The sequence below is a fragment of the Brachyistius frenatus genome, unplaced genomic scaffold (assembly GCF_029030835.1).
Source record: "Brachyistius frenatus isolate BFR_SWC_R1_liver_20210118 unplaced genomic scaffold, ASM2903083v1 Contig_36, whole genome shotgun sequence".
Classification (NCBI taxonomy): domain Eukaryota; kingdom Metazoa; phylum Chordata; class Actinopteri; family Embiotocidae; genus Brachyistius; species Brachyistius frenatus.
Genome location: NW_027210635.1, coordinates 2,629,612 through 2,655,990, shown reverse-complemented (window position 1 = coordinate 2,655,990; position 26,379 = coordinate 2,629,612). Strand labels below are relative to the sequence as shown.

Here is a 26,379-nt window from a genome sequence, read left to right as displayed (position 1 = left end):
TGCTGTCTTCCATAACATGTTTAAAAGTTATATAAGTCAGACAAACATGCAATAAAGGCGGCACAATTTTGCAGTTGCTAGCGTTGTCATCTCACAATCAGAAAGTACTCGGTTCAATCAGGGGATTGAAACTCTGGAGGATTGCATGTTCTTGTTTGCAGTGTGACTTTGTCACATTTACGACTACATGCATGAGGTTAGTTTTACATTATGGACGACATGCATAAGTTAGTCGTCCAAACACATTTCCCTTTTAGGTTATTACTTATGCAGAAACATAGAAAGTCCCAGGCGGGTATTGAACCCCGAACTCTGTAAATCACATTGTCTAAATGGTGCCATATGAATCAACATCCCATTTATTCATTATTACTTTAACTAAATGTAACCGTGCCTTTATTAATACAATTTTATTTATTACACCTGTATAAGTGTACATGTATAATGCTCATATATGAAACCAATAGTCATTCTTTTTACATCAATCTTCAGTGGTTTGTTAGAAATCTTCAGAATTGTATATTGAAAAAATTTTTTTTTTTTAAATGAAGGTTTCTGACAAGATAAAGCCTAAATTTGATTGTAATGTGTGAGATTGGAGATACAGCGGAAAAAGCTCTGTAAGAAAACCTAATAATGACGTGGCAATGAAATCTGTGGAGCCCAACTCAAATTTCTTGTCATTGAAACAAAATAGCTCCAATCTAAACTGTGTCTATCCATGACAGCTGTGAGGTCATGAAGACGTGTTTTGATCTGACCAGTGACAGACTTAACGAATACACAATCAAAGTAACAACCAAAATTGTCATCAAAATGTTCACATATTCATCACTCTAGCAGCCTTCGGTGTCTGAGTCGTTGCCCTCTAGAGCTCAGGCAGGCCAGGCATCGGGAACTGACCAGCGAAAGCCTCCACCTCCGCCTTGATCTCAGCTACCCGCTGCTGGAACTTCTCCCCCTCCGCCAGCGCCTGAACGAACTGCTTCAGAGTGGCCTTTGGATCCAGGCTTCTCTGCATCTCCAAGGTCAGCTCAATACCTGCAGGAGAAGGGAAAGCATTCATCACCAGAGTTAAAATGTTTTGTTTTGGTCTCTCTGAAGGGAACAAATCCATCAACACCGCCTTTCAAAGATTACCTCTGTGAATGAACTCAGCCACCTTCCTGAAGTCATCCTGCAGAAAGCCTCTAGAGGTCAAAGCAGGAGAGCCAAACCTCAGACCACTGGGGCGCAAAGCACTCTTATCACCTACAAGAAGAATACAACAAAAAAAGTTAAGAATGGCACTTTGTGGGGAAAAAGACATTTGCAAGGTTCATCTGGAGCTGCACTGACAAAAATGAAGGGCTGACTAATTTGCAACAACAACAACACACAAATTTGGTACATAAACAAGCTACATGTATCATTGCATAATGGTTAAAACCACACACCCTACCCGGACAGGTGTTCTTATTACAGGCAATGGCACAGGCTTCCAGGACTTTCTCAGCTCGCCCTCCGTCGGTCCCTTTGCTGCGCAGGTCCAACAAGATCAGATGGTTGTCAGAGCCGCCTACACAGAAGGACACAAAGAGTATTAGAAGAAACCACCGTGAAGAGAAACACAGGCGTCATTGGGCATGACATTTTGTGACTACCGTTTAAAAAAAACTGTTATTCTTCAATATGTTTTAACGGTTGTCAGATGAGATTCAGTAAGTAACATATGGAGGATTCATGTGAGGCTGGTAATTTCAAGTCTAAAGAGTCAGAGTAAACTCATAAAAGGATAGAAAAAAAGTTATTCATATGATTTTAACACATCATAAAGGAGACTCATTTATGTCGTGATTATGGGAAACACTTGGGTTTCTTTGATTATCGGTGTAAACATGATTAGTCCGATTTGGGCCTTGTAGACTGTTAAACCAACAAACAGACCAGTGCGCCCGTCTTAACTCTGCCAGTAGACTTAGTGTGCCTGAGCATTCACCTCTGTGGTGAATGCGGCTATCATCTGTACAAGTTTAACGGACACTGAAGATCAGATGTACAAACAGTTGTGATGTGGAGCGGCACTTACCGGTGACGATCTTGTAGCCGTGGTCAATAAGAGCGCTGGACAGAGATTTGCAGTTATTAAGAACCTGTACCTGATAGGCTTTAAACTCTGGTGTCACGGCCTGTTTCAGAGCGACAGCAACACCTGCCAGTGGAGGACAGAAGTCAGATGGATGCTGTCATATCGAGACAAAACTGAGAGAACAGAGTCAGAGGGAGACAGATGATGATGAGAGGGGTACCTGCAATAGCATGGTTGTGTGGGCCTCCCTGCAGCCCAGGAAACACAGCCTGGTTGATCAAAGACTCCAAGTTGTACAGAGTCTCCTTTCCTTTGGCGTCCACACTCCTCACACCTGGAAGACGGAGAAAAGAAAAAGTCTTACGGAAGAAAAGAGAAAGCAAAGATTATCGATCTGGAAAGAAAAAAGTAACGATGAGGTTTGTTTAGGCAACGGTGTCCAGTTCCTTTTTACCTTTCCTGAAGAAGATAAGTCCAGCACGGCAGCCACGCAGCGTCTTGTGCGTTGTCGTAGAAACAATGTCGCAATAATCAAAGGGTGAGGGCACCACTCCAGCAGCCACTAATCCACTGATGTGAGCCATGTCTCCCATCAGATAGGCACCGTTCTCATTAGCAATCTGCTTAAAGCGGGCGTAGTCAAGGTTACGGGAATAACAGCTTGTTCCTGGAAAAGACAAAGAGATTTTTATTCCATGTACCCCGGATGCACTCTTAGAACATTGATTTGCTTAATGTGTGAAAGCAAACATGCAAACCAGAAGTAAACCTGCACTGTCTGTGTGTCTCTGTCTGTGTGTGTGTGTGTGTGTGTGTGCACTAAGGACCTGCGATGATGAGTTTGGGGTGGAAGAGCCGAGCGTTTTCTTGTAGCCTGTCATAGTCAATGTAGCCAGTTTCTGGATTCACCTACAAACAGAAGCAGACAAATAGACATCAGCTACAACTGATATACACAACACTACATATATAAAAAGGACTGTAATTGTGTCTATAAGCTCTATTAGACTAAAACAAACATTAGATTTTAATGTGTATTCGTGTGTTTCCTCTTCTTGCATATTATTTTTCATTTGTCTTAATCCTCCTTGCAGGTTATAGTATGTGTTATATTTATCTGATGTGTACCTTATCTGCCTACTGGAGCTTTCTACTACTTATTCATTTGGTACATAGTGGTAAGGAATCACAGTTAAATTCATAAACACTACCAAACATCAAATATCTAGATGGCTGCTTTGGTTTCAGCCACATGATTAGGCTGAAGGAAACATTTGGGGGCAGTGATTTCATTTTAAAAATACTTTGTACCCAGGTTTCTATCCACATCCTGAACTATACATTTCAACTCCCTGTATTTATTGAGCGTCACACTGTTTTCACATGAATAGATAAGTTCATGGTTTAAAGTTTTAAGACGTGAACTTGTTGTTTATTCTGTTTTACACCGTTATGTTTGTTTTATTGGCTTTTTGTTCTTTGTTCCAGCTTTGTGGGGGAGCTGCAAGGTCAACTGCATGTCCACATCCTCAAACTACTGAATATTAATCATGACTAATGAACCCCTGCTTTAATTTATAATGATTACAGTAAGGAGAAATGTATCTCAGACTCTCTGAGACACTTCTGAATGTGCGCATGTTTAAAAATACATGTGGTTTTTTTTTGTACCTTATACGGCATGGACTCAAAGAAGATGGACGTTGCTGAGATTTTCTTCTTCTCAGTCATAAAGCCGTGCGTCAGGTGACCTCCATCAGGAAGATCCAGTCCCATGATCCTGCCGTGAGGCTCCACAACAGCCGTGTAGATGGCAAAGTTAGCGGGCGACCCTTTCAGACAAACACAAACAAACATGACAAATCAGAGAGACGGGGCCGAGGAAGATGGTGCAAAAGAACAACTCAGTGTTAGGTGCATCGATATTTGATACCCGAGTATGGCTGCACGTTGACTCCCCATTTGTCTGAGTCCAGACCATAAGCCTCCAGTGCCCTCTTCTGACAGAGTCTCTCCAGCTCATCAACGTGCTCCGTACCACCGTAGTACCTGAACACATAGATGATGCTGATCTTTACAGCTTTACTTATCACTTAATACAGAAGGCAAGATGAAGCTTCACAATTGATAGGGTGTATTTAAACATTTGGATTCCATAAATCATTTAATAAACTGGGTTAAGTCTTGTACCTCTGACCAGGATACCCCTCAGAGTACTTGTTGTTCATACAGGAACCCAGAGCCTCAAGAACGGCTCTGCTGGTGAAGTTCTCAGACGCTATCAGCTCCAGACCGTACGTCTGCCTGTGCTTCTCTTTTTTTATAATGGAGAACACCTGAAACACAAACAAACACAAACACTGTATCAGTCGGGGGCGACAGCAACACTTTGCCACAGAAGCTGCGCAGGAATAACCATGCTGTCCTTTAAGTTGTATATTTAATATCTATTATTTCCAACCGTCTCCAGTGTGTAGATGTAAACAGACCGGTAGACTTGTGAATCCACTGAACACAGACCTCCGAGTCGTTGATGGCCAGAGGCTCCAGCATCATCTTGTTGTGCGAGTCCCAGGCTGAAGACATGGTTGTTTGTTTGTCTGGTCAAACAAAATGAAGATCTGAAAGTAAAGATAATCATTTACCTCTTTATTCTCAGACAAGAAAAGAATAACATAGACATAAAAACACAACACAATGCTCAAATGAGCCAAAGCCTTTTTAGTAAATAGCCACATAAAAACCATAAAAGTATATATGACCAGTGCATTTAGGGTTGCAACTATAAAGCTTTTTTTTTTTTTTATCATCGATTATTGATCTGCTGTGATCTTTAAGGTAACAGAAAAGTGTGTTTTCTGGAGCCAAAGGTGCAGTTTAAAATCTCCTGCATTGTACTGCCCAACAGACAAATTTTATTCAGTTTATTATAATGAAGGAATAAAAGAACCAGAAAATATTCACATTTAAGAAGCTTGAATTAAAGAATTTGGGCTCCCCCTCTCCCCATTTAAAAATGACTCAAAAATGATTGTCAAAGTAGTAGATACTATTATGTTGATTAAATAGTTAAAAAAAAAATAAAATAGACAAAACGTTGCAGATAAGGGTGTGCAGTGAGTGCTGCAGAGAAGCGGGCCGACCAGATGATCTATTATTACAACACAAAGCCTGAGACATGCTGCGGCTCCTTACATGGACCGATGGCGAAATGACCTGCGAAAATAATTCACCACACTGTCTGTCTTTTAACTCAGATAAACGCGCTCATTAACTCCACGAAGTTCACTGTTGCTCAACAAGCAAGTCGAGTTGAGCACATGTTTGTCATTACTGTTGTCACCTGATATGGTCGAGTGACCCGGAAAACTCAGGAGACAAAAAAAAACAAAAAACACCCGCTGTTAAAACCGTTAGTGAGGCGAGACATGAGGAGGAACTTTCTAAAGATACCTTAAACTAAAGAGTGAAAACAAAACAGCAGTCTTCTCAGCAGCTGGCGTTGTTGTTTAGACAGAAAACACAAAATGATGCACGTCACGACCGCAACACCGCGGGACAATAAAACGTACACTTCCTGTGCAAAAAAAAAAAATAAATAAAGTCTTATCTGCCCGCACAAACCTTAAGTTTTCAGTTGTGGGTCGAGCTTGCTGCGACTATAAAACGTGAACCAGCTCACTCACCAGGTGAAGGAGACTCTCGCCGCTGTCAGACTAAAGTCAAATCACGGGGTTTGATTAAAAACACAAAAAACAACCTGCCTCTGCAGAGAATAAAGTCCGCCAAACTTTCAGCCAATCCCCCGCAGGGGTTTTCTTCTTCTTGTTTTATTTGACTGCATATGAGGCGCAGTACGTCACCCTCCGCTGGGGGGTGTGGACCACCTTATCAGTAGACTTTCATGTTTATTATAACTTGGGTAAAACCTCCGCTGTGACAGATTCATTATGTACATTAAAACTTTTGAAAACCTTGTGCTTTTCAGTAACAAGGCTGAAATTCATTATCAGTTCACAGATAAGTGATGGGATACAGACTGAGTGCAACACCAGTTTGTGTAAACTAAACCTTCTTTAAAAAGATTTGGTCCATAATTCTGATTTATGAGATAAATAATCATTAGAGAGGAAAAGTAGGACTTGCAAGACTTTGTCATAATTAAGACTCTCCATCGTTTATCCTCTCTAAGCTTACATGTTCTAATATATTTAAACATGCAAGTAGAGAACTTATATTTATAGATATTTCCCATACAGTTATGTTGTTGTGCTATTTTGGATATTATTCTTAAAAATATTCAGGTTAAAAAAAAAAGGATAAAGTAAATATTTCAATAAAAAACATTCTGTCAAGATCCTAAAAAAATGTTTGCAGGCAAATTTTATGCAAACAGAGAACTTACAAGTGACAAAGTAATATACTTAAAAGGATTTCGTCATTTCATTGGTTAGTTTTTCACTACCTTTCAAATGCATCTGAATTTTGGTAAATTACAACCTGCCAATTATAGTATGTACTGAACATTTTATATTCGATATTAGATATGTTAATGTGGACTTTACACCAATCACACCAACATGAATTCACATATAATCCATCACGCCTCTAAAACATGATGTTACAGCCCCCCTCCCCTCTCCCCTCCACGGGTCAGGATTTAAAAAATGCTGAGGTCATGCTTCACCTCACTTCTGGTAAATATTTTTGACCATTTGCCAAAGAATTTTTTTTTTTAATTTACAAATGACCTTCTAAGGTATTTTGTTTAAATTTACTATTTAATTTTATGTAACAGTTCAAATACATTTTGTATGTATTTCATTTCCTTAAAAGCTGTTTTTAAAACGCTCTCCAAACTGCCAAATCCATTATTCCAAAGTAAACAGCTGCAATATTGACTCATCTCATTGCATATCAGTGGACCTGACGTGAACTCCGAGGTTGTGTAAGGCCGCTCTAAACCACGTAACAAGTTTTCCACATGTAACAGAGCAAATAAAACAGGCACACTTTACTGGTTTCATCATATTAATCTGAAATACTTTCATGAGTCAGTTATATACAATATAAGATCCCCCCCAAAAAACATAGTGGCAAAGCTCAGTTAGCAAAGTTGTAGTTGTACAATGAGAGGTATACCATGATTAATATCATGTACAAGCTTAAAGGTTAGAAGGGGTTCATTCCGAGTGTATGTGAAGTATTCTCAATTGTAGCTTTACTTCCAGGAGGGATGGAGGCCATTATTCCATGCCAAAATATACACAACCCCTCTCCACGGGTGTCTCCTCAACCATTTTTCAAATGGTCATATGTTACACTAATGTCAAAAACTCTTCATAGATCTTCTTTTAAAAATAGTCAAATATATATTGCACCAGTCCATGAACAAGTGAAAATGCCTCTGATAAATACTCTGCATCATTTCAATGAGAGGGAGTTTATTCCTCTGGACGCTGCTGCTGCCGCTTCTTTTGCTGTGGGCAGAAAATTAAAGATAAGACACGATCAGTTTGACAGGCTGCACATCAGGAGGACATGTAAACAGTGGCAGTATGGGGACTGTGGCTGTATGCAAATGCAAAACTAATCCTCCATTAAAATGCTGAGTCCATGACTGCATCAAAACATTTTTGGAATCAGACAGAATTATCTGTAAAGGAGCCCACAAATGTCCACGGCCTGAATTTATCAAGACTCCGAGTAGAAAATCTGTTTTAACTGTGTAGCACACTTTTGGTGTGAGTTTTCACACAGGGAGAGAAAGCATTTCGTCAAAGTTCTTAACTTGAGGGTCACATATTGTATAAATTCAGATTTCCTTTTCTTATTTTGTTGTACAGCAGGTCTTGGTGCTGTATAAATACTGTGAAAGTATCAAAACGTTCAGTTCACAAAGAAATGTACACATATTCAGAAAATGTGCTGTTTGGACTTCTGAGTTTGTGATGTCACAAACTCGTATTCATATCCTACTGTCTGTCCTCAGCACGGCCCACTGTCCAAGCTTTTATCTGGGAGCAAGCTGCAAGACTTGACAAGAAAACCTGTGGTTGGCCTGTAAAGACTCAATCAGCCAATCAGAGGAATTATATCAATGTGTCTTTCAGAAACAGACACAAAACGGCCTGTTCTTGGTAGAGAGATGACGTGAGATGAGATTAAAATGGTTTTTGGTTCTTAAAACCCCCAAAATATGTTGTTGAGGAGATGAAGACAGGAAATAAAACACAGTGAAAGTGTAAAATATGGGACCTCCCAGCTTGGTCAACATTAAAGAGAGCTGACCTGCAAGTGGTTTTCCAGGAGACGGTGTTCAGACAGATATAATTATGTGAACAACTTCCATTGGAGGAGAGCTAATTATTGACGACTAAGATATCCAGATGTGGCAAAATTCATCATTACTGTGCGACAGTGATGATTTGAATTTGTAACAACCACTTTGGTCACCCACCTGCCTGCTTACCTTTTTTCTCTTCTTCTTTCTTTTTCGCTGCATCCTCTCTCTGTTTCCTGATGATGGCGAGACGAGCGAGGTCAGCTTTGGCCTGGTCGGTTTTTCCTGCCAAGTGCATCTTCATGTAGCGCTCCTTCGCTTTCTGCTTCTCAATCTCTTCTCTGTGCGAGAGAGAGAGAGAGAGAGAGAGAGTGTGTGTGTGTGTGTGTGTGTGTGTGTGTGTGTGTGTGTGTGTGTGTGTGTGTGTGTGTGTGTGTGTGTGGGTGTGTGTGTGTGTGTGGGTGTGTGTGTGTCAAGGAATACAAAGTGAAATAAGGACAGTTAATATCAAACATTTCGACTGGGATTATAGAACTTCACGTAACTAACAATTAAAACATAAAACATGTTGGCTATAACGGTGCAGTTTTATCCCAACAAATAAGGTGATCATAAGAATTTTTTTTTTTAAACTGGTAACATTTTTAAACTTCAAGTACATAAATCACAGGACAGTGGAGCTTTTCTCAGTTCTCAATACTACTCCAGCTGTAGTCCATTAAAATAGTTTGTAATAAATACTACATAATAGCTGCCAACTGTAATACGAGAACTATTTTTCTTAGTGTAGTTCAGTAAAATATACGATTTTATTTCTTTGGTCGTCATAAAATGCAAAACTACTTTTTGTACATGTTTTCATGTTAAAAAACCAAAATGTTTATTATTGGCGAATGAACACAATTTTGCATTTGATGTTCCGAACTCTTTCTTTCTTGAAACTAAGCAACAAATAGCTAAACTCAGGGGCGGTTGGTAATTTTTTTAAACTTTTAATCTTAATATCATAATACACTATTTTAGGCCTTTAAATGTACAAGAAAAGCCACAAGATGTCAGTGATTAGGTTTGGGGTGGTTTAGATCAGTGTTTTAAGTAGCAAAAAACCTACTGTATGATTTTTGAGATGAAGTTCCCATTTAGCATTAACACAATACCACTGACTGAAAACACAAACCTCTCTCTCCTCGATAACTGCCGTGGCTCATCCACCTCGATCTGCGTCACCTTCTTGGCCTTCTGAGTCAATCTGTTGGGGTTCTCGATTTCTATCAAGCCCTCCACGCCAGCTCTCCTCCTCTGCCAGCACATCACAACAGCTTATACATCGGACAGCGGATACTTTCAACGTAGCAAACGATGAAATAACGACGTGACTGCACTGATAGGAAATGAGCGGACAAAGTGCTTCACAGGTGTGAACTAAATAAAATGCCAACGATAAATACTTTTTCTTTTTTTTAGGAAAACTGCGTGTGGTGACGGGGCAAAGGTGCGATGAAAGTAATGTGTCGGTACCTGGGAGTTTTCATCATCACTGTCATCTGATCCGGATGCCGGTAGCTTCTCCTCTGCCGTGTCATCCTGAGCTGCACCTCCAGCCTCTCCCTCTTCCTGCTCTTGCTAAAACACACAAATGACACCCGGCAGGCAGAAAACACACAGGAGTTGTTTACTTATTATCTGCTCAAGCTTTTGCAAATTTTGGAAAGTTTTACACAGATATGGCAGTGGTCAAAACCGGTGTTAAATTACATATATTTGGATAAATAATGTATAAACTAACTTAGCGCACCTTAAGTCTTCCACACATGTAGGGAAAACTCTGCAAACAAAACACCAACACATGACGATGGTTTTAACTCCATCCAAACACAACTGCAGCTGATTTCATACAACAGGTCCTCTCCTCCGGCTGATGGTTTTGATGAGGAGAGCCATCAACACTCATTAGCAGCAGTGCAAGGCACTCCAGCCACGTCACACATCAGTTCACTTTGTTATGGTTCCCTCTCTAAAAAAAAAATTAAAAAAAAAATAGGGGGGAAAGATGCTGCCGCGCATTATTATGGGGAGTGTGAGTCCAAGTATTTTTGGAGCATGATCGCCGCGGGGGTCACATGACGTGTCGGATGTCCACCCACCTTTCTCCTCTCCTTTTCTGCCTTCATCTGGGCATCTATCTCCTCGGGGCTGGTGTACGTCCTCATGCGACCCTTGTGGCCACCTTTCTTCCCTGGACCGGGATGAAAAGTGGACGTCAACGCGCCAGCTTGTGAACACACGTTTTGTGCAGAAACTTGCGGAGAACAGCGAACCGACGGAGCGGTTCATAAACCAGGCTGACTGACAACATCTTAAAGCTCCCTCCACGTTTTAACGCCATTCAAAGTTATGCCGAGTCAGGAAACCGTCTCTCTCTGACAGGAGCGCGTCTCCTGTACACCTGTCGGTGGATAACAGGTGTACAGAAACTGAACGTCAACGCGCTGTCACAAGCGTCTCGGTCATTCTTACCTCCTTTCGGCATTTTGACAAACGAAGTCCTTATAATAAACTCTCTGACACGTAAACGCTGACAGACGACATGAATGTTGAGGCAGCAGCACAGACTGACAGCTGGCTCGACTCGCAGCGGAATACTCTCAAGTCGTTCAGGGACATGCCTGTCTACAAATCTTCAATACGCGTCATTTTTCAAGCAGTTTATACATTTCTTTAGCCACGAAAGTACAGAAAAGCTGCTCAATATGGAAAATAATCAATTTCTTGACTAAATGGTGTTAGGGTTCACGTACGAGAAACCAAAATATTATTGTTTGTGTTAAGGCAATTTGAAAGTGTGCTAAAGTGATGCAACATGCCAGAAACAACAGAAAGACATCTGTTGTTGTTGTTGTTGTTGTTTTTTATCTCAGCAAATATCTGTTTACTGAACTAAATAAATGTGTACATAAACTTGTATAGCGTATTAGCCTAAAATAAGATTCAAGAAGTTGTTAAGCGCCGATAAATAGAGTGTGTTTATTTTCGGTGATGACGTCATTTGAGAAGGCCATTCGAGCCCGTCGATGACGTAAAAAATCTGCGCGCCTGACACGGGTCCGCGAGAGAGAAAAGGTAACAGCGGAAGCTTTTGTTGTCTTGTTTCTAAAACAAAACAAAACAAAACAGAGGAAAATGCCCAAAGTAAAAAGGAGTCGGAAGCCGCCTCCAGACGGATGGGAGCTCATTGAACCCACTTTGGACGAGCTGGATCAGAAAATGAGAGAAGGTGAGCCGGTAGAAGATGAAGATCCTGTTGCTACTCGAGCTGCTCGGCCGTCGGGCTGCGACGTGTTCAGAGATGTCGGTCCTGTCCAGTCACTGTTTCACTTCACTCTACAGTTCATTGATCCTGAGATGGTGCTGGTGAAACGAGTCAATATAGGCTGTTACGGTTGTTGTTCAGTCATATCTAAATGTATGTTTAATATTGATCTGTTTATATACATTTGTTCTGTCTGTAATGCGTCAAATATACTCTATATACACAACTCTGACAGTATATACATATATATATACATATATATATATATATATATATATATATATACATACTTTGACCAAATACCTGCAGACAGCTTCCAAGATCCCGTGTTTTAGTAACAGATTAATTGTTTCACACCAAACCCAGAGAAGGTTTTTTTAATCAACCAAGCAGCCGCACCGCTGATTTAAATTTCTTCCCAACAAAGCTAACTTTCCGTGATGTGTCCCAGCTGAAACAGAGCCTCATGAGGGAAAGCGAAAGGTGGAGTCCCTTTGGCCGATTTTCAGGCTGCATCACCAGCGGAGTCGATACATCTATGACCTCTTCTACAAAAGGAAAGCCATCAGCAGAGGTAAGCAGAAGCACTTAACATTTCCCATTTAATAGTTGTTTCGTACTTGATGTCTGTGGAAAGTTTTGGAAAAAACAACAACAACAACAACCTGCCACAGTGTTGATGATAAATGTTGTCAGTTGTGGAGTTTTTTCTGAGTTTTCCCTCCTACTGAAGTCATGCTGGCAGCGTCTACATGTGCCAGGATGTATTGTGGGCGATTTTCTGATGCCAAATCCCCAAACCCTAACCCAGTCAACAGTAAATAGTTTTTGTCTGCACAGAGCAAAAGACAGGAAAGAAGGTTCCTGAGTTATTCATCAGGAAGCTCTTCCTACTGATCATCTACTGAATCTTTGGCAGCTTTTGTAAACACAAACAGCCGTTACTTGTTGAGAAAAAAAGTTTGCCCAACGTTGCCACGATCACCACCCTCTCCCACTTTGTTGTCCAAAACGTCCACACATAGTAACGCACGCACCACCAGCTGCTCTTTGCTCTCAGCAGCTCAGTTTCTGGTTGATCCTCAGTCATGTCCTCTAATGCAGCCTCAGCATCAGACTCTCTCCGCTGCATTTTTCTGACCACATATTCGTGTTAAATCAAGTCTCGCGTTGGAACCCCAAGACTTGATGCAACAGTGATTTAATCCTCTTTCCATGAAGTATTTTTGTGTTCTTTCTGTCTTGACATTTGAAACCTGTTCATGGTTATCGTGTACTTTATGTCAAACCTGAGCCGTTTTTCCCCTGTTGGTGTCCTTGCAGAGTTATACGAGTACTGTATAAAGGAAGGCTACGCAGACAAGAACCTGATTGCCAAGTGGAAGAAGCAGGGCTACGAGAACCTGTGCTGCCTGCGTTGCATCCAAACACGAGACACCAACTTTGGAACCAACTGCATCTGCAGAGTCCCAAAGAGCAAGCTGGAAGTGGTGAGTCTGACAGAATATCAGAGACTCTTTAAACCCAGGTACAATACAGCCAATGTCAGCGTGAGCTTATATTAAATTTGTTTTCAAGCCTATGGTTGTCCTCCACTTCACATTATTCCTGATGCTGTAGACGGTACCCGGCTTGCAATTAATGCTTATTACCATTATTGATCACTGTTGTTTTATTTTTGGTTTTTAAAATATCAGAAAATGGTGAACAAATATCCAACCGTGTTTCTACAGTCCTGAGGTGCAGCCTAGAACTTCTTGTTGCGTCCCAACCAATAGTCTACAACTAAGAGACGTTCAGTTTATTATAATGGAGACTAAATTCAACGTTGACGTCTAGAAGCTGGAATCAGAATTCTTGCAAATTTTTGGATAAAAAAACAACAAAAAACTACACTAATGGATTTAATGATCATCAAAACAGTTGTCTGTTAATCAAGAAATCATGTAATCATTGCGGGTGTATACAGTACTCTGTGACCAACCTCTGCATTTAGAGAATGACACAAACTTTACGACAAGGAACATATTTTATTTGTCAAGACCTCCTGTCTGATAGATGTAAAGTATGTTAATGCTGTAGGATTAAATATCAGGAGGACATTACTCAATAGTTTTATTTAGGGAAAAAAAGGTAGAAGTACATTATGAACTATAGATCTTTTGGTCTGACAAAAAATTGCTCCTGTGCTTCCCCTGAATAAACGGGAAACTCGTGAGGAAAATGTTACTTTAAAGACGTTCCGACTGCGTTTGGGGAAAATTAGTTATGACGGAACAAGTTTTGGAGAAAAGTTCAGCAAGATTTGGGGACCAGTTAAAGTGGCCTGTAAACAGGGACTGTGACAGGTCCCTGACTTTTACTTTTTGGGAAGGTATAGTGTTTAGTGCTTTGGATATGAAACAAAAGTGATTAAAAAGAAGACATGCCAGTGAGTGCTAGCTGTTATGTTTTAAGAGTCTGGAGTTAGAAACAGGATAAATATGCAGCTAACCAGCCTGTGTTGTTTGTTTCTCTCTGCAGGGAAGGATCATTGAATGCACCCACTGTGGATGCAGAGGATGTTCTGGCTGAGTTGCAGTGTTTTCTTTTTTGTTTTTTTGGGGGGGGGATTTTAATTCAATTTTCTGGATGTCGGGGCTCAATCAGCCTCCTCTCTCACAACCCTGAAACAACATCGTCTTTTTTTCAGTCACCTGTATCAGAAACAGTTGGCTGACATGTTGACCATCATCCTCAGCCGCCGTTACAGGGGATCAATGTTTTGGTACTCTTCTGCGTTTAAACACAGAGGAGTAATGGAAAATACAGAGAGGGGCCATATTGTTCTAATACCATTAGTTTTTTCTGCGTGTTATTGTGTTTTATATCCAACTAAAGGCCTCGGCTCCAAACGTTCAGATTAGTAGTTTCTGGTTCAGGCCTCCTGTCATTCCAGCGAGTCTCACCCACTGTCCAGATTATTTCTAACGTGTTTTATTTCATTAAAGAGAGCTGAGAGGGACATTATTTTTGTTGTTGTAGTTTGATTTTAAATAAACCATTTCAGATTCACTTACTGTCTTGTGTTTTGTATTTTCTAGTGTACGTAAAGTGTTTTATCAGATTTAGGTTTTATCATTCGTTTTCTATAAGCAAAGTGTATGTTATAAATGAAAAAGCCTGTTGGTTGTAGATGTAGACCTTGTTTCCTGTATGAATATAAATCAACAGAAGGCTGAAAACATTTAAGTTGTACGTCTTGATACAAGTGAGATTTGAGTGTTTGAGGACAAGTTTTAACATCTTAATGATTATTATTTTGTACATCTGAGCTGCATGCAACTTCATGTCAACAAAGAGGCAAAATTCCAGAGAGAAAATTAAGGAAATAATCCCAAATGAAATCATTTGCTTGTTTTTCTTTATGTAACATGGATAGTTTCCATTTAAATGTAAATAACAGCACTGGAACAAAGTAACTAAGTTACCTCAATAATGTAATAATAAATATAAAATGTTTTACTCCTACATTTATTTGACTGCTTAAGTGACCAGTTATTTTGTAGATTCAGGGTATTACTACACAATCTAATCAACAAAATAACTATTATTATAGATTAAGCTACCCATCAGTATATAAAGCAGTTTAAAGCAGCCCCAACCTTCAACATGAAAATACTGTTTACACATTGACGTGCATCAGTAAGTGCAATCCAACAATAATAAGTCTTAGTATCCGTCTGAATGCTTTCACCTTTTAATTTTATTTAACTTCTGAGGACGTAATTGTGAAAATATGGTTCAGGTAACAGATGACACTGATTAAAGTAGTACATATTGAAATTAGCCTCTTTATAATTAGTACCAAACGTTGAGATATTCCGGGAAACTGTTTCCTGTATTTTTCTTTTAATTTTAGTGACTTCTGCACAATGCAAGTTGTGGGAAGTTCAGTTCCTCGTCATTAACTGTTCAGGTGTTTGAGAACAGGAACAAAACACTGACATTTGCATGTTTTCTCTAAACTATTTGTCTGTGTGTCTGACCGTCAGCTTCATGACAACAAAAAGCAAATATGTGCTGAATTTCAGAAAAAACAGGGTTTATACTTCCATATTCAATCTTTGCCTTTATCTTAACTTGGTTTTGTTCGAAGCAGTCACTCTTCGTATGACTGCGAGGCATTTTGTTTTCTGGTTGTCCGTCTGTCACTGTGACCACACATTTATACCATTCTTGTGAACACAATATCTCAGAAATGTCTTAAAGGAACTCTCTAAAATCTGAAACAAAAATTCACTTTAACTCAAGGATGAACTAAATAGATTTTGATGCTCAAAGGTGACTTCACAAAACACGCTAGTGGCGGCGACTCAAGAATTCATTTGTTGATTATGACACAGATCCATACATATTTATTGGATAAAATGATGAACTGTGATAGATCAAAGGTCAACTTCACTGTGACATCAAAAGCTCCAGGAAAACCTTTTTCTGGCCAATTATTTTCACCTTCAAACTGTGCTGAATGTATAAATCTTCTTTACTGTTGGATTGAAGATGTGTGAGAAGCATCCACATTTTACAATTTGTAGCTTCTTTGCAGCAACATCCATATTTGAAGCTTTGTCGACTGTAAATCAGCTTTATTGGCCAAATATATGAACATATATAAGGATTTCTTCAAAGTCTTCACTACGTATGTTCTTTCAGTCAGATATGGATGTAAACTGCAAATTGACTATTTGGCGGAGGCGTATAACTTTGACTCGATAATTCTAGTTTCCATGACGTTGGTCAAGTTTGTCTAAAAGTATCGAGATCAATGGAAATTCAGAGATATTACATTACAATGTTGCCAAAACCAACACCTAAACCCTCTGCTGTTGTTCAGGACGGGATGAAAAACATGACTCCATCACTGCAGGAATCTTTGAGAGCGTTTCTTCTACAAAACAGAGGACTCCAAGTATTTTTCATCTCGTGAGGTGTAAATATTTAATGATCATTGACCAAATCACTGTACAAATGTGATCAACTCGAACCTTCAGGTTGATCTGATGGACTGTACAACTCCTTCTGTGTGCAGCCCTGAACGATCATAAAGACACTGCTAAATAACAAGCGCCTTCTGCTCCTGAGGCGCATCTCCCATAAATGTAGCACAAACACTTTCAGTTTTTAATCATTACAATCTGAAGCAAACTTGTTTACGTCAGCAGCTACACACTGAGCTGCCCACACACTCCGCTCCTCAACAACATTATTATCAAGACGGATCAGAGCACTAATGTTGCAGACTTGTTCTCACTACATGCGTTTACCGCCACATTTTCTGGAATCCACCACCTTTCCTTCTGCTGCTTCCAGCAGGGCAATTCGATTTGTTCACAGATGAGCATTTATAATTCATGACACCTCAAACGCTCACACATCCGTCAGCGCTAAAGCAAGTCACACAGACACAAGTCTGTTGGTGTAATTGGATGTCTAATGGTGGTCTGTACTGGTTTGATCTTGCAGTACCTCACAGTGAGATTCAGCATAAGCAACGTGATCTCCCAACTCCAGGCTGAAACATATCTAACTGAATAATTGAATATCGTTAATGTGACATTCACAACGTGCTTTATTAAAATCACTGGCAATGATGCCATCGTATAGGGCTGAAGTGAGCACAGCACCCCCTCATGATGACATACAAAAGGTAGACATGATATGGCAACATAAGGACACTGAGTGACAACATGTTAAGCACACTGTGGTATGGCTTGTTCAGATTACATTCAACCTTTTTGCATTAGAGGGATAATAGCTCAAAAAATTTAAAAAAAAACATGTAACGTGAGCAGAAAAATGAGATATTCAAGCACTTTAAAACAAAAAGACATCACATGCAGCAAAAGAAGGATAATCACCAAGCCCAAATTGCACTAAACTGAAACAATATACTGAATGGAATGAAAAATGTGAGGTTGCTGTAACTAATTAAAAGCCTTGTTAGTAGTAGGAAGGTAAGCAGCCATGATCCCACATTGTTTGACTTTTCACATTAAAACTCAGACCATGCAGTCACAAGAAAAGTCACCATCCTAGATACAGAGTCACAGCTCCATCACTGACACCACAGAATCAGGAACAGGAAAATCTAAAAACGCTAGCGAAGACACTTCTTCAGTGGCCGATATGACAGAATTCTAAAAACATAAAACTTTCCTACATGTGCAATCATCTGAGTGCCCAAAACCTTTCTCCAAAAACAATAAATACTCAAAGGCTTGTTCATAGCACAGCCACAGCAAAGGGTTTCAAATACAGGTGAGGCAACTGTCCCAAATCAAACCAGGCTTTTGCTTTTTATGGCACAAGAAATAAAATTTTCTCATAATTAAAAACTATACAAACACATCATCACTGTTTCAGCAACATCAACTCAAACTGTGCAGCGTCCTGTCAGTCAGTTCATCCAAATATAACAGAAATATTATCAATACAGTGATCACCCTGGTACAAGACAGTCTCATGCTGACACCACAACACCCTCGCACAACTTTAAGACAACAGTGAAATTCAATACATTTAGGTTAAGTAGCTTTAATATCCATCCTGACAGTGTGGGTAATATCCATTAAAATGGTCGCCAGCAGGGTATATCGACAGCTTTTGGCTGCCGCCGCTGCCGGCTTCTACATGGGTGAGGGTGTGCGCACTGACATTATGTCTCTGGACATGCAATAATCACATGGACCCGACTGGATCCGATTCACACAGCGAATACACTTCCTCATGCATCACAATCCAAAAGCAGCCTCAGGGAATGCTTCCTCAATGCCCATCTACTCCGTTAAAATCCATCAACAGGTCTCTGTTTGGAACAAAATTGACATTCAATCGCTACTGCAGGAATGTGTGTTAAACTTCATTCACAAAAGGAGACAACGGACAGTGTTAGCAAGTGAAGCAAAAATCTAAAAAAAAGGCAGACAGTTTTGCCCGTTGGAAGTTAAATGGTAGTTTCCTAAAGGTCGAGGCGTGTAACAAAACCAACTGTAACAATCCTGTGTGATGCTAATCAGGTTTCATGGACAGACGTCTGTTCTCCATGAGCAGAAGATGTCAGCATACGCGAGCTTCTTATAGTGATCCTGAAAAACATGTTTACGCACAGTTTAGATAATATCAAAGCTGACATACTGCTCAGTGAGTGGTAGGTGTTAACACAGAGCTGAGACTGAACCCGTTAGCGAGCTGGCTGAGGGCCGATCCGCTCACACAGACACACGTGTTGGATTGAGCTCTGTTGGATGAAGCAGACTATATGTACACTCAACATAAATAAAACAAAAATACTTTTGGTTTCACGCCCCGTTTTTAAGAGTTGAAGCAAAAGATCTAAAACTTCTTTCATGCACACATTAAGTCCATTTCTCAACAAAAACAAAAAAATGGGAACAAAAAGCAGCAACATGAGGCAGTGGCAGCAGATGGACTGGACTTCAGCATCTCACCACGATATCGTTATGCATTCAAATTGCCATCAATAAATCCAGTTTGTTGTCAATAGCTTGCACCTGCTGGATGTGGTGGTTGTGGAACAGCGTGTTAACATGTGGTCTGTGGGTGTGAGGGCAGTTGGACGTACCCGATGGAGATAGCTCCTGGTAATAAAATAAACAATTAATGCAGGCATTATGTTAATTGCATACTTTCTAAAAACTTGAGACAATGGCATTGTGTTGCGTGATAAAACTACACATCTTAGAGCGGTCCTTTACTGTGACCAGTCCAAGGCACCCCTGTGCAAAAACCACACTGTTTCATCAGTATCTTGTTGTGCCACACCTGTTAGGTGGAAGGTAAAGTGCTCACTAACATGGATTTGAACATATTTGTGAAAAGAATGTGAGACAAATAAACCTTTTGTGTGCATAAAAGAAGTCCAAGATCTTTTAGTTCAACTCCTGAAAAATGGAAGCGAAAACAAAAGTGTTGTTTATATTTTTGTCGAGTGTGTGTGTGTGTGTGTGTGTGTGTGTGTGTGTGTGTGTGTGTGTGTGAGGACCTTAAAAATGCCAGTGCAAGTAACATTATTCTCCATAGAGGTGAAAAACACACTGACTCAAAGAACAACAAGTAGAGCTGACTGTCATCTGCTCTGTTATGTGTGTTTGTGAGTGTCAACGTGCTCAGGACCAAATACGCCCAAGTAAACCGATCACAGACATTCATGACTAAATCTGTCTCCTTTTCCCTGCGACCAGAGGAAAGAGCGAGAGCAGAGAGAAAGACGGCAAGGCAGAGAGAGATAAAACAATAAAAGAATAACCAGTGCAGTGAGTTTGTCCTGAAACTAAACTGACCTTAACAATATCACCTTTGGTCCATTAAAAACCAAAATGTCACTGATGATTTCTGCTAAAATATGAATAAAAGTCCTCCCAGTATAATATTAGATTTTGTATAAAACGCTGGTGGTGTAGTTAAAACTAAAACAAGGTGCTGCCGCACTGCTGCCCGTGGCGGGCTTTAGGTACTGCTGAGTGATGAGCTGGCTGAGGTAGAGAAGTATCTGGCTGTCCTCCTCGCCCAGCCCCAGCTGCTCCTGCAGGAAGCAGCGGCGTCGGCCCTCCACAACCTCGGGCCCCTCTGCGGAGCTGACCGGCAGGTGGAGGTGGTGGGTGAAGGTGAACAGGAAGGCCTTGGCTGCCAGGCGACAGAGCGTGCTCTGCACGTGGAGGAAGTAGGTGGAGCCGCGGCGGATGTAGGTGCGGTGGTCGGCTACGTTGGCGAGGAGTTGGCCACGATACGGCGGACAGCGCAGGGTCTTCTGGTCTGCATCCAGGATGGAGATGTAGCGACTGTAGCGAGACAGCGAGTAAAGCATGCTGGAGCCCACCGGAGACGCAACTCTGTGGGTACACAAAGGCAGAAAACAGTGTTTGTTACTTTACCGTTTACTGTTATATTTTCATCATACAGGGAGGCATTTCCGCTCGCTAACCTGATATGAAAGGAGTGGGGAAATAACAAAATCAGCTCTCTACCCTATAATCATTACTCTACAATGTAGTTTAAAGAGCGAATATGAAAACATGCATTTTGGTCTGCCGAAGCTCCAAACTGAGAACATAGGGGGGTGAAGATGAAGGAAATCCAGTCTAAAATGTCACAGAGGTTTCACGACTCAGTACATTTTACACTCTACCAAGTAGATTTTGGTTTGTTTCTGTTTAGCGTGCAACAAAGAAAATTGCGTTGACATTGTGAATAAAGGTGCAGACATCCTTCGGCCTCAACAGCCACAGCGCTGCAGCGTTTAATAGATTCTAAATTAAAAAAAAGACGTTTGTTGCCTAGCTACTGAATTGATATGACTCATACATCCAGAGGTGCAATGTTAAATCCACACGTCACAATCCCACTGGATCCTCTCATCTTGTCTAAAGGTCTCCAAGTGTCGCCACAAAAATATTCAGCGAATTAAATTATGAACCCAAGGCGTCCTTTTGAAACACAAAATGTTTTAATACTTTGGATATTTGATAGCCCACCTTGTCCTAAGAATGAAGAGTAGAAATGAAAATGAAGTTTAAAGACAGATGTGCAGCTCAAGGTTGAATAGCTGAATAGTTGCGTGAGTCATCGAGGACTGACTCAGACTAGATGAGTAACAGGAGAGTAAAGTCTGCTCTGTAAAGTTGAATATATCGTCGTCTTTACACTTCTCAGAGGTCTCCGAAGGTCTGTAAACAGCAACCTCAATGTTTCAGTAAATCTATGTTAACAACATCTATCTTTAGTTTGCTTCTTCTGCTACAAACCTTCCTGTAAGCTTCATATAAAAGTGTGAGTTAAAAGCATAAAATGTAAATGCAAATTGGACTTTCGCCACTCCATATATACCTTTGCAATCCGATGAGTTTCCACCTCTGTAGGTCAGTAAGGCTGAAGGGACAGGACAGCCAAGCTTGGACCCTCTCTGCACACTTTCCAGGATCGGGCACAAAGAGCGCCAGAGCGGCAACCAGCCGGCGGACTCTGCCCTCATCGACCCCGAGAACCACCAGGGTTCTGCCACTCAGCAGACTCCACAGAGCTTGCATGGCAAAGGGGTACTGACGCACGAACTTCAAGGCTCCTTGCCCAACCTTCTTCCTCTGACGCAGGGTCACCACCCCACCGTAGCCCAGAGGTGAGGCAGCTCGATCAGACCCTGTGGAAGCACTCGTAGTGCAGTCAGACCCATCTTCCGCTGAGGTACGTGACACTGCATCTCCAAGGAGGCCCACGGGCAGGTTCAACCCAGCTGCGGGGCTTTCCGAGCTTGGAGAACCCACGGTGTAGTCGTCCTGGAGTGGAAGAAGGGCCTGGGGCTCCTGATTGACCACCAAGGTTTGAGAGGGTTGTGGGTGGGAGTTTTGGCGGAGATAAGGCACCGCGACTGGGGCAGAAGCCTCATAAAGGAAACCCTCTTGGGCCATACAGCATGCCGTGTCGATTGGAACCAGCAAGTCTAACTCATTCACGCCGTCACACTCGTCCTCCCGACTGGCCTCCAGCCTAGGCACCACTTCCAGCAAGGACACGGGTGTCTGGTCTCCCCCGTCACCTTCATCCTCCCCTGCAGTGGTCTCCATCTCTTCACTACTACTCTCCAGGTCATGGTTATGGTCAGGGGTCAAGTCCGAATCCGGATCAGGTGCTTCTGACTTCATACTGGCTCGACTCTGTTGCTTCTCTTCTTGACCAACTCCGCTCTTGTCGCTGCTCAAGCTTCCTTTAGTCTCCTCTGAGCTCTCCTGGGTCTCTAGAGTCTGGTCTGAGGGGGAGGACTCCATGTGGCTCTGCCCAAGTCCAAGCTCACTGTCCTGGGTATGGCTGGTCTCAGAGGCTGGGTCAAAAGGATCCGGAGGTTCCAGTGCGTCCAGCTTGAGAGGTTCTGGTCCCAGCATTATAGGAGGTGGATTCAACAGTATACAATTGTCTACAGCGTGGTTCACAGCACAAAAAGGTCTCAGTGTTCCTACTTCATCCTCATCGTCGTCACCCAGGTCCTCCTCAAACAGGAAGTTGGCAATTTTCTGTTTCCTGCGTAGTGCCTTGTCAAGGCGGCGCGTGTGCAGGTAACACAGGTCCCCCCGGAAACTCCTCTCCGTCTCCTTCAGGAGCTCCACGGTGGCCTCGTAGAAAGTCTCGTCACACAGCTCTTGCAGGGTCTTCAGGCGTTTGTCAAAACACTTGGCAGACTTGGCTTTGATCAGCTGTGGCGTGTAGGATGGCCGACGTTTAACCCCCTCCTCTTGTTCCTCCACCCCTTCTTCTTCACCTCCTTCCCCATCAACCCGACCTTGTCCTTTCTCCCCATTTTCATTGTAATTGAAGGGTTGGGCAAGTTTGGTGTATTTGTCCAACAGCTCACATTCGCTCAAGCACTCGTTCATACACTTCTGGCAGGTGACGGAGTGAGGATCCCGGCGTGGACGGTGCTGGTAGGAGCTGATCTGTCTCAGCAGATCTCTGTGTTCATAAATGCTCTTTTCTACATTTGCAAGCTCGTTGGCCTTCTCCACAGCATGAGCGGAGTACAAGCACTGAGGCCCCGCCTCTCTCTGCAGGCCCTCCTCCCGCTGCAGCACAGAGTGAGTGTACCTGAGGAGAACAAAAGGGAGTTAGTGATGTGGATGTCTTCCAACAAGAAAAGCAAAATAAGGATGACAAAACAGAACCTCCGGCTCAGGAGGAGCATCGGAATAACTGAGCACAGGAAACACTGAACACCTGCAGCGGAGCGCATTGTGAGCTGTTGTGTTACAACATGCTACCAGCATTGCTTTAAAGATGGCTGTGCTGGTGTGGCGTTTTGAATTTTTCCACCACTTTGGTCTATAGTGAAATGTCTTGACGACTATTGGATGGATTGTCGTGGCATTTTACGTCCATTCATGGTCCCCAGAGGATGTATCGTAATGACTTTGGTTATCCTCTGACTTTTCATTTAGCACTAACATGCTAAACTAACAAATTAAATACGTACTTATTTGTTAGCATTGAGCCCCGAAGTACAGCCTCGCAGAGCTGCTACTTGGCTGGAGACTCCTAATCTTGATGAACTGGATGTGGAAGGCAAATTATCAGAATTCAATAATCGTCAAGTCAAACTACTCTCTCAACAGTTGTCTTCATACTGAGGATGTTTACAAGCAAGAGCTATGGTATCTTTTTACTTTAAAAAAAAAAAAAAAATTATAACTTTCAGCTCTATTTTTTTAATGTCTCCAATGAACATGTAAAAATAGAGCAATTACAATTATCATTTAACTACATACCAGGTGCAAAAATGTAGCAATGGACATATTGCAAATATTATAGTAGCTAGGTCTATCATATTCTTTATCCTTTTTACTGTGTCTCTTTTATTTTAGTATTATTACTTTGTTTGGTTTTGAAAGCACACCTAACTGAGAGGTTTGCACGATGGCCCTGTTCACCTGTACCGGAGCGAATGGCAAATAAGTCCTTGAATTCTGAAATCTTGTATCTCGAGTTATTACATTTACAACAAAACTACTTTGTACGCCTGCCTGGTGGAGGAGACCTGTGTCAAAATCATATTTTAGTGGCTTCATCATTTTAGTTTTCCATGTTGCATACTCCTAAACAGAGTTGTGTTTAATCCGATTTCTACTAACTAACACACAGACACATTGGTGTGTGGTAGTATGACTCCAGCACAGGAGGACTAGAGTTAGAGGCAATTGGGCACAAGGACGACGTTCTGTATGTATAATATTTGGGTTTGATAAACTCTTTTTAAGCCTTGTAGAGAATTAAAAGCTTGTATTGAAGTTCTTACTCTAGGTCCCGGAGCTTCCTCTGGAGCTCCTTGGCGAATGCTCTCCTGTTCCCGGCCTTCAGGCACTCGGAGGCCTGCGAGAAGCGGAGGGACAGCTCCTGAAACTGCAGCATGATTTTCTTCTCATCTGCTGCAACATATGCCATGCAGAACGGTCGCACGAAGCCCCTCGCCTCCAGGTCGTAGAGGGTAAGGTGATGGACATAGGCAAATGCCCCCTCCTTTGAGTCTCCCAGCACCACCCTGGAGTCCTCCACAAAGCTGAGCCTCGGGTAGCCACTGCCGGGTGGGTGCCCTACAAAGGAGGCCTGGTAGTCTACTGACATGATGCGCAGGGAGAAGTAGTTGAGATCGAAGGTGCCACAGACTTTAGGATCATCTGGGATGGTGAGGAGAGGCTGAGGGCCCACCTGCTCCGAGAACTCAGAGATGAGGATGAAGTCTTTGGTGAACTTGGCATAGGAGGTCTTAGCCCAGGGGTTGGAGTCAGCCAGCGGATGGAGGGGAACGGAGAACTCATCTGGGACGGCCCAGGGGTCCGGATTAGTCTGCCCATCCTCATCCTCTTTAGTGAAAGCCACCACATCCGGGGAGCCTATCATAGTGGTGTTGTTGAGCAAGGCATGAGAAACACAACACACGGAGCAACACCACTAACAGTCATAAAAACGCTGTCAGCGTACAGCAGCGGAGGGAAGTCACATAAAGTACAGTCAGACTGGTCATGCTGCGTTCACACCGTCCGGACAGCCCTGTGGTCAGTGATGTTAAAGGGGCTCTTCATCCAGCAAAGGGGGGAATCAAGCTGAATTATATACCCTGATTAATAAAGGGGTTCCACAGCAGATTGGGCCTAAAATCCAGCTACACCCCTGCAGGGTCAGGTCCACAGCACAGGACTGTTGATACGTGTCCGCCAAAATAAGAGTAGAAAACTCGACGGAAATACGAGTCGGTTCCTCTGTTAACAAAAAGCAATTATCCAGCGCCAATCACAGCGTCCGGGCAGGCAGCACACCATTCATGATGTGCAGGAAGGACAAACGTACAGCAGCGTCGGCGTCAGAGGAGAGCTGCTCTCCTCTTCCTCTTCGTGTCTTCATGCGCCGCGTCCTTCACGTTAATGACTTCTGGGCTTAAATACGAAGCGTCGGCGCGACGGAGACCCAGACAGAGGCGCCGCACTTATAATGTCCATATCCAGAGACAGACGCCATGTTTACCCAGCTGGCTGTTGTCTGGTCAGGTGATCAATGCTGCCTCTGATTTAGAGGAAATCCACCCCGAAACACAATATTCACATATTCGGACTGTCGCGACCAAAGTGAGGCTCAAAGTGAGGCTCACAGACTTATTTCTGGTATTTTATAAAATACTGATGTCATGATTTAGACCTTCAAACATCTCAACATTAATTCTTTAGTTGTTGTTTTTTTAGATAGTTTTGTAGCAGACTGTTTTACAACAATACTTATCAGTATAGATCAGGTTATGCCATATATTTTTTGATCAAGCGCGTTTGTAGATTTGTATAATAAAACGAGACAGTTTTATTTCCAAACATTGAAGTGCTTTCAGAGTTGCCATGCTGACAGGAATCAATTTTGGTGGTGAGATACTGAAAAGTACTCACCAATTGAATTTAAAAAAAAAAACTTGTTTTATTTAACTGTTGATTGTAAACTTCCCTAAAAAAATTACAAAGGACATCACCTCAGCATGAATTATGGTGAACGGATTTTAGATACTGAAATGCAAATTCCTATTTAGGGTGTATTTTCTCTTTAACGGACATAAAGTATTCATCATTTACATTTGCATTACTATTGTGAAAAAAAAATGCATTCAAAATAACACAATATGTGCCACGCATACTGGCAGTA

At 41.8% G+C, this 26,379-nt stretch overlaps 4 protein-coding genes across 6 annotated transcripts; 1 reads left to right on the top strand and 3 right to left on the bottom strand.

Annotated features, from left to right (window-relative positions):
• Positions 1–358: 358 nt before the first annotated feature.
• Positions 359–6,966, bottom strand: shmt1 (serine hydroxymethyltransferase 1 (soluble)). 3 transcript variants are annotated; one of them, XM_069701368.1, is made up of 12 exons: positions 5,755–6,966; positions 4,589–4,689; positions 4,259–4,404; positions 4,002–4,117; positions 3,740–3,900; positions 2,896–2,977; positions 2,523–2,735; positions 2,289–2,402; positions 2,069–2,191; positions 1,442–1,558; positions 1,141–1,251; positions 359–1,041 (listed from the first exon to the last, which is right to left on the bottom strand). In XM_069701368.1, exons 2-12 carry the CDS (start codon positions 4,652–4,654, stop codon positions 869–871), a joined length of 1,422 nt encoding a protein of 473 aa, XP_069557469.1. In that variant the 5' UTR covers positions 4,655–4,689; positions 5,755–6,966; the 3' UTR covers positions 359–868. The 3 variants fall into 3 exon arrangements, with proteins under 3 accessions (XP_069557469.1, XP_069557468.1, XP_069557471.1); XM_069701367.1 differs by having other exon boundaries at positions 5,693–5,771; XM_069701370.1 differs by lacking the exon at positions 5,755–6,966 and having other exon boundaries at positions 4,286–4,404; positions 4,589–5,677.
• An 89-nt stretch (positions 6,967–7,055) lies between these two features.
• Positions 7,056–10,980, bottom strand: pdap1b (pdgfa associated protein 1b). Its single transcript, XM_069701371.1, has 6 exons — positions 10,869–10,980; positions 10,496–10,587; positions 9,870–9,974; positions 9,529–9,650; positions 8,541–8,692; positions 7,056–7,548 (listed from the first exon to the last, which is right to left on the bottom strand). The coding sequence occupies exons 1-6, from the start codon at positions 10,879–10,881 to the stop codon at positions 7,493–7,495; spliced, it is 540 nt and encodes a 179-aa protein (XP_069557472.1). The 5' UTR covers positions 10,882–10,980; the 3' UTR covers positions 7,056–7,492.
• Positions 10,981–11,424: 444 nt separating this feature from the next.
• On the top strand, positions 11,425–14,715 carry bud31 (BUD31 homolog). The gene is made up of 4 exons (XM_069701372.1): positions 11,425–11,625; positions 12,113–12,235; positions 12,985–13,151; positions 14,185–14,715. Exons 1-4 carry the CDS (start codon positions 11,532–11,534, stop codon positions 14,233–14,235), a joined length of 435 nt encoding a protein of 144 aa, XP_069557473.1. The 5' UTR covers positions 11,425–11,531; the 3' UTR covers positions 14,236–14,715.
• Positions 14,716–19,683: 4,968 nt separating this feature from the next.
• On the bottom strand, positions 19,684–25,724 carry smcr8a (Smith-Magenis syndrome chromosome region, candidate 8a). The gene is made up of 3 exons (XM_069701366.1): positions 24,497–25,724; positions 21,547–23,292; positions 19,684–20,552 (listed from the first exon to the last, which is right to left on the bottom strand). Exons 1-3 carry the CDS (start codon positions 25,096–25,098, stop codon positions 20,093–20,095), a joined length of 2,808 nt encoding a protein of 935 aa, XP_069557467.1. The 5' UTR covers positions 25,099–25,724; the 3' UTR covers positions 19,684–20,092.
• Positions 25,725–26,379: the final 655 nt, after the last annotated feature.